The following is an 8,646-nucleotide window of genomic DNA, read 5'->3' on the forward strand; positions in this document are numbered from 1 at the left end:
TAGACAGGAAGTAAGTGTATTTATCGGATATTGCCATATGTTTCCTCTCGGAACGAGGAGTTATTTGAAGTTTATTGTACTCATGCTCTTTTGCAGTGTTATTCAATCAAATATGAAAACGAATGCAGTACCACTTGAGTATAAAAAAAAAACGAGCCGGTATTAACCGATTTTATTTCGTTCAAACCAGAATGGAACGAAATAAGGCATTCGGAACAGGAGCCGAACCAGGATGGGGGAAAAATATTGGTTCACTATGTAATTAACCATACTTATTACAAAGTGAATTTCAATTCTTGGTCTAAGTGGGTAGCTTTGTATTACTGGAAGTTCATATGAATTCGCTTAATTCATATAACCAGTAAACATGTGGCAGACTTGTAAGCGTTTTCATAGTGTTATAGCTTTACTGTAGGCACAGTTAAACAGTGATTCATTTCAATATCTCATGGGTGATCTACATTACCCGTATTTCCCTCAGTTGCCAGGCGTAGACGAGGGAGAAAGGGCACACTTGCGTTACACCCATTCTTTGAATGCCATTAGAAGCTTAACCCGATTGGTATTCGCCCTATATTGCTAAAAGTGATAGAATGGACCGTTTGTAAAAGTAACTTTTCTATTATTATTTGTTATGAACTGTTCGAGAATAAATTTTCGAATTGGAGGAGAGTGTTTTAAAGTTAATGAATCCTATTTTTATTCTTGGACAAAGAAGTTTTACTTTTAGTCTTTTGTTATGCTTCTGTTGTCTACAGTGTAATATCAATTTGACATTAATTTCCCAAAAGGGAGCCGAAAGCCGCCTGGAGGGGTGAACTGTTCTAACCACTCCCATCACTATATAGCAGTGTGTTGTATGTCAGTCAGGTGAGTCGACACTAAATTGACGTCACACAAGGGACGCTTAAAGTTGCAATTTGTACTGTCGTGACGTCAGTAAAACGTGCGCATGCTATGAATCAAGAGAAGAATTATGTAGGCTACAAACCAGCATGACATATGAACTTGAAAAGCAAGAAATAAAAATATGTTACTCTTAATTTTGTTTTTATTTACTCTTGAAACAACACTTTCGGAGACCCTATGGAAGTACGTCTAGTATTTCATCTGTTTTGCTAACTAAATTCAATTACCTTGTGTTTATACCAACAGTCCATACAACTGTTGCAATAAAACTTTGGGTTTTTATCTGTTGCAGTTTTTTTTTTTTGTCTTTCCAAGCTCGCACACTGTCAGCATCCCCACATCCGTTTCTCTCATCATGCCTGGTTATTTTGTAATGATTTAAAGGTCAGTAACATAATATGTTATCACATGTTTAACTTCGAATCAACTGTTTCGTACGTTTTTTTCTGCAGTATAGATACTATTTGTTTTAGATTTTTTTTTTCTTTTTGAAGAAATATTGAAAACCTCCACCTAAAGTAAACTTAGAGAGAAAAAAATCTAAATGCAAACACACACACATATTTACGGCATAAAATCCAGTCAAATAAACTAAAGCCACATCTGTTCAAATTAATCTGGACGAAACTTTAGAAAAATAGGTTTACGTGCATAAAAGAAAAAGCAAGCCACGTGAACTAAAACATCTGTTTTTGTATGTAGAAAGATCATATGAATGACGTACCGAAAAAACAGCTGGCGCTCACTCGACTAGTTGTAGGGTTTCAGGTATTTCGGAATGTTTTAAATAACTAGTTCAATCAAATGTTTCTGACATGGCTTTACAAACACTATATCAAACACCTGTATGTATTAGTCATGATTATGTAGGAAACAAAAGGTTTGATATTTCCTGTATCTCTGCTGATTTTTTCCAATACAAAAATATGAAACAGAGGAAGGTTTTTAAATAGAAACTGAAAACTGTTTTGTTTCTCCATTATGCTATCATCCAAAACGCGGTTTATACTTCATAAGCTGACAGTATAAAACCTTACTGTTTTGTTTCTCTACTATGCCATCATCCAAAACGTGGTTTATACTTCATAAGCTGACAGTATAAAACCTTACTGTTTTGTTCCTCTACTATGCCATCATCCAAAACGTGGTTTATACTTCATAAGCTGACAGTATGAAACGTTACTGTTTTGTTCCTCTACTATGCCATCATCCAAAACGTGGTTTATACTTCATAAGCTGACAGTATAACACCTTACTCTTTTGTGTCTCTACTATGCCATCATCCAAAACGTGGTTTATACTTCATAAGCTGACAGTATAAAACCTTACTGTTTTGTGTCTCTACTATGCCATCATCCAAAACGTGGTTTATGATTCATAAGCTGACAGTATAAAACTTTACTGTTTTGTTTCTCTACTATGCCATCATCCAAAACGTGGTTTATGCTTCATAAGCTGACAGTATAAAACTTTACTGTTTTGTTTCTCTACTATGCCATCATCCAAAACGTGGTTTATGCTTCATAAGCTGACAGTATGAAACCTTACTGTTTTATTTCTCTACTATGCCATCATCCAAAACGTGGTTTATACTTCATAAGCTGACAGTATAAAACCTTTTAAGAAGTTCATAAAGAGATGGCAGCTTATTCATATAAGCATATTCAAGTTTCTTTAAACATATCCACAAGAGAACAAAAGCATTGCTTAATAAACATTGATTTAGCCAAGAAAAATTACTACATAGATTCATCTTAAAGATTTTTAACTTCATTTTGATCGGTTTGTATGCTGAATGTTTAATGTGAATGATAAATCTAAATACCAAGTTAGGGGCGACTATTTTGTGCTGGTACACGTGCAACAGTTATGTAGATCATTGCATGTGAAAAGAAAAAATAAGCAACCTGTTATCATACAAGTGAACTGCATCTTCAAGCGATTAACTATTACAGATAGCTTAAAGAAAATGTAAGGTTGTTCATTACTCTAACCAAATACAAGAAAAGAACCATTACTTGACTTAAATTATGTTAAGATGAAAATATCCAAGTCAAGAAACATGCACAGCATACAAAACAACTAAGCAAAAGAATCTAAGTTATTTACAAGACACAAGTAGGGCATTAAACAGTGCTTGTGTTTGATGTAACAAATGAATTCCGGTCTTGTGCAACAGATTCTTTAGTTTTCATGCTCTAAATAAGGTGTCTTACTTATGCATTTTCTTTTTAGTTGTTAAACTAGGATAACCTGCTTTGATCACTTCCTTGTTCGACTTTTCGTTACATTACTGAATATAAGTATCATTCTCAAATGCTTTTAGTTTGAACTAGTCTAGTTTTCTGTATTTTTTTTCTTTATCAGACGTTCTTTTTGGGAGGATGTTTCAGTATGAAACAGTTACACTATCAGCAACTATTGCAATAGGTTAGATAAGACGAACTTCTATAAAACAACATTGTATGTATGTATACATGCAATTACACAATGCGGAATAATTGGAAAATATTTTTGAAAAACATTTCCTCATAATTATAGCAAGCTGAAGTAAAGTTAATAAAAATGACCTAGTCCTAGAAACGTTACACTTGCTTAAAGCAAATCGATTAGTTTAAGAAATAGTTGAAAGACCGTTAACCCTTAACCAGATGAAATGTTCCTAATCTTAAAAACAAAAAGTGAATGTTAATAACAATCAAAATTTCTCTCTCTGCTAGGACACAATGAATACTTCACGCAGTCTTCGGATCAGATACCAGAAATGAGTCTACAAGTACAAGGATGGGGCATTTTCTTTTTTCTAGAAATTAATCACAAATCACATATCGAGAATAACAGTAGTTCCAACGACCAAGTGAAATTAAAAATAGTGTTCAAAAACGAAATATTATATTTGCTATGTTAATAATGTATACAGAAATAAACTAACCACCCCTATTTCAATTTCTTAATGCTATACTGTGAAATATAAAGATGGTTATATTATATACTATTGACATGCCTTCTGAATATTTATGGGATAACATGGTTATTCGATAACTTGTATTCAAATCACAGCCATTATTCAAAGTTGAAGAAAGATCATATGGAAATGGAAATTTTCAATTTTTAGTTCTCGATCTACTTACCAAGTTTTGTTTGTTTTCTTCAGTGAGATTAGTGGCGTAGGCCCAGTTCGATAAAACACTTAAGTAACACTCTTGCGAAGCCCGCTTATCATACGTTTGTAAGAATTCGAATCCTTCGGCTTCATCAGGGTTATCACCACTAACGTATTTAGCCGAGATATCTCGATTGTTTGAAGAAGCGCCCAGACTTGTTGAAGTAATGGTAAATGTGCATAACAGAACTATCCAAAATCCAGTTGTCCCCATGCTTAAGAGCTCTAAAAACAAAACATAAAATAATGCAAATATCAAAAATATGAAATTAATTAAATAAATATCAGCACCAAGTAACACTTGGATTCATTCTGCTATTTTTGTGAGACTGATATTCAGCTATATTTCCAAAGCATTTTTCTTAAATTTCCGATTTTTGTTAAACAACACTTTTCCTATTTCTTTGAAATGTATGATTTACGAACTATAGTGTACTATAGTTAGTCAATGTCTATCTATAGAAATCCTTGTAAAGACAAACAGCTGCTGTTTCGAAATATATACAAAATGAACGCTCACTATGCTCTATAGCCTGGGCGAGTTCATTATGGAACATGTTCATAAAAGCGCCGGGGGTGGAATGCTCAACATATGTTTTCACTTCTTGGGTAGAAAAACTAAATTGTGACGTACACCTAGAATGATATTTTACATAAGTTGACTCTTGAATAATAAACTAAAGATAGAATTACACATTGTAATAAGTGTTTTGGTATATAACCTGCAGAAGTATATAGAATTCAAAGTGGTTCTAAGCTGCCAAAACAAAATGGAAACAAATGAAAGTCCAGAGATACAGCTTTTGAGTGGATTGTTTATTTTTGTTTAACGTTATTACAACGTTTCGACCACTCGTGTGGCCATCATCAGGTAACTATCGTCTAATAAAGTTAAATAAAAAATAAAAATAAACAATCTACTCAAAAGCTGTAACTCAGGACTTTTATTTCCCCCAGAAAGGGAGCCGAAGACCACCTGGAGGGGTCACCTGTTTTATACCTGTCAGTCAGTCAGTAATGTAATGAGTAGCGCCCTGGTGGGCTTAACTGTTGGAGTTTCAATTAAAACTACTCCTTACACCAAATTTATTTGTTGGAGGATTTGTCTGACCAGTGGAGCCAAAAGTCGCTAACTCGAGGTAATTTACAGTTAGGCTAAAGAAACAGGGTCTCAGGCCAATGGTGAACACTTAGAATAACATTTATTTAACAACTTCTCAATACATTACAAACTCTGAACATTAGTTATATTGGATTACTACTTATATACTTGTATTAAACCCTTTTACTTAGATACATTTATTATTTCCTATATTTTTAACACTAGCTGATTAAGAGAGAAAGATTATACTTACAGTAGAGTTGGATTGTTGTTGGGAGTCTTAGTCACATTCGGTACCTTTATTGTTCAGAAATTCTTCAGCTCTGGAGGAACTTTCTGGGAGAACTGATTTTTCAGTCTCTGACATAGATTTTTAAACTAACTTTTCTTGGTGTTATCTCGACTCACTAAATAGGACACAGCATCACCCATAAGTAGTCCTGTGCTCCTATTAGATACTTTAGAGGAATTCCTGGGCTAATCCAAAACCATAACCAAAACTCTCAAGTAATTGGTTATAGATAAGTGGTGTTAGCCGGCCACCTATTCACTTGTACTGCTACACCCATGTTCTATAAGTGATATTGCCTCAAAGTGCCGATATTACTCACTAAACCAAACTTTTTCATAGCTTTCTTAGTTCTAAAGGGTTGAGGTCAGTAATCCATCAACCTGTCACAAGTACTAGTGCACTCATCTTGTTTCTAGGCAATGTTTCTTACGTAACTAGGCTTCTGACCTTGTTTATTAGTTCTCAAGCTCCTTTCACAAGCTTATTTCACAACACAGGCATCTTCTTGATGCCTCTTTTTATATATCCTTGATTACTTACTTACACTTAAAGAACTGTTAAATCTTTTAAATTCTGTTTTATGTATTTTCAACTAATAAAACCCTGAAGCAATTGTAAAATTTCCTCGAAAATCTTCTAGTTGCTTCACTCCTCCCTCTTTAAAAAATTTTGTTACTTGTAACAAAATTTATCATCCAACTCATTGTCTCCATCTCTCTTATCAGCCAATGCTTACATCACTGATATAGTTACTGGTTTACAAAAACGTATCCACAAATATATATATATATATGTGCTATATGATTATATATAAAAGATTATATGAAATGACACAAACATAACTATAATTAGACAAAACATAACCCTTACATATAAATGACACTAAGTTATCTTAACAATATTTAGAATACTGGAATACAATGCTTATTAGCTTTAGAAATAGTTTCTAAAGTTCTGGAATATCTCCCAGTTACTTGTGGCTTTTCACCCATACAGAGCACACACTTTTCAATATGCGCAATGTTTGTGGGGGTAACGGTGATAATCACACATTATCCGTTCACTGCAGTTCAGATGCCTATATGGTGGGCACTCATACTCGTCTACATCTTGACAAGGAATGTCTAATTGTCTTTGCAATATCTATGCCTTTTCCCTGACCTTTGTGTATATCTTTACATAGTCCTGTCTAAAAAATGCAAGGATCAAAACAACCATAGCTTTCTCTGCATATGTTAAAGAATTCCAACATAAAACACTTATTAACTATGCAATATGAATAGAAGAAATAATAGATTTATTATCAATATTACTGTGTCACTTTTCACTCAAGACCTTTCTGAACACCCTCAGATACCTCACCAAGATAGAAAATGTAGCAGGCCAGTTCAACAGCATTGCCCAACTGAGAAAACAACAAAGAATGAATAACCACGGGAGACGCATCAGCACAGATTGAAATAACTTTTCAAGTGAATAGATGAAATCATGAATATGCTATTCATTTCGTTGTTCTTTTCATAGGGCCGGCCTTAACAACATCAAACAACCTTCTAACTGAGATATAAGTACCCACCTTATAAGACAAAGATTGAGTGTCACATTAGAAGGAAGTTTCTAAAGCAGTTTAGGAGCAGAGTAAGAAGGAAAAACACCAAATATGTTTCAGGTGCAGAAAGACTCGAACAATTACTTTATCCAGACACACTATATGAAAGGGTAGATTTAATGGCGTGAAATCAATTTACACATTTCATGGTGGGTGAAGACTTACGAATTTAGCTGAGACAAAGCTGGTGTACTTCTATAAGGTAAGCTGTTGAGATGGCAACGAAACTTAAACATCACTAAACTAACTCACTGTTAACGAGACCTATAATCAAACATCACTGAAACAACCACAAATTCTGAAATTACCAAAAAGAAAAAACTTTAAACAAAGGATAACTAATTCACTCACGATTCTCTACAACAAAGTTTAAATCTAACATTCCTTACTTAATGGAAAATTTCCAATTTATCCACAGCGAATAGCTCTAATCACATGACGGGCGAGTACTGTTTAAACATATGGAGGCAGTACCATCAAGTTAAAATCTGGCCTACTATTGGAGGACACTGGCTGGCGACATTCTTGCACAACGTGCAGCATTACAGCCATGTCTCTCATGGGTAGAAAATACACTATTCCTGCATACTGGCTTTGTTTTATACAGTTGACTGCAGCATACGAAGACATTTTATTATATTCCTTTGTTTTTTTAATGCTTTTCTATGTAGTGATATCATGTCACTCAAAAGTTTTTTGAGATCTCAAAAATAGCCACTAGTCTATATGTTTTTGGTGGCTGAGTGTTAATTAGACAGTTACTTTAGTCCCCCCCCCCCCATCCCTTTAGATTTAGGACAGAATTCCAAATACATATATCGGTAACTTAAGTCAGTAAATTTAATTTCGCCTTCCCATTTAGTTTCGGAACTTATATTCAAATATATTGTTGCGTCAGCGAGGTCACGTGACTAGTATCACGCCACTTCTTCTCGAACCTTCGTGAATTGTCGGGAGATTACTAGATACATGTTAGTCTGGTATATATAAGATGCTCACAACGTGACAGGACAACGAGGTAATGCGTAATTGAATGTATGCAGAAAAAATATTGTTGGCCACGTGAATTATAGCGTTTGTTATAGAGCGACCTGTTGAAATTAAGTGTATCGTAAAGTTGTATTCGGAAAGAATAAACCAGTTTTATTTAAGAAAGGACTTGTGTCGCTAAAGTTTCATCGGAACGAATTTACGGAAAATTAACTAACGACTGGAGGCGTAACAATATTATACCAGGAAGGGTTATTTCCAATTCGAATGCTTGATAAATTATACAAGTACTGTCAACAAATTTATTATTGAAAGTAATTGTTATCCCTCATCAGTACTCTCAATCTTGGTATGCTTCTGTTGTATTGTTTCGGCATTTTTGTTCTATCAATGTTTCATAATAATGATCATATAATGGAGGTTGAAATATGTAAATCTATTTAATTTAGTAAAGTTTTCATATTATAAACTAAGGTGTCAGTTTAAAACAATGAGCTTTCAGAAATTTACATATATATATATATATACATGGGCGCTCGCAGGAAGGGGCAAGTGGAGTCCCTTGACCACCCGACCCCCCC

The 8,646-nt window shown here is 34.2% G+C and overlaps 1 protein-coding gene across 5 annotated transcripts in view; it reads right to left on the reverse strand.

The window, feature by feature from the left end:
* LOC106458754 (angiotensin-converting enzyme-like) overlaps positions 1 to 8,646 on the reverse strand; it is a 39,652-nt gene that overhangs the window by 25,202 nt on the left and 5,804 nt on the right. For 2 of the 5 annotated variants that reach the window (XM_013918296.2, XM_013918295.2), the window contains exon 2: positions 4,041 to 4,297. In XM_013918296.2, coding sequence (XP_013773750.1) covers positions 4,041 to 4,286 — 246 coding nt within the window. In that variant the 5' untranslated portion in view covers positions 4,287 to 4,297. Of the gene's footprint in view, positions 1 to 4,040; positions 4,298 to 4,592; positions 4,645 to 5,427; positions 5,518 to 7,240; positions 7,259 to 8,646 lie in introns of those variants that run through there. The other 3 variants (XM_013918298.2, XM_013918297.2, XM_022385066.1) reach the window with 3 other exon arrangements.

This window comes from Limulus polyphemus, unplaced genomic scaffold, assembly GCF_000517525.1.
Source record: "Limulus polyphemus unplaced genomic scaffold, Limulus_polyphemus-2.1.2 Scaffold509, whole genome shotgun sequence".
Classification (NCBI taxonomy): Eukaryota; Metazoa; Arthropoda; class Merostomata; order Xiphosura; family Limulidae; genus Limulus; species Limulus polyphemus.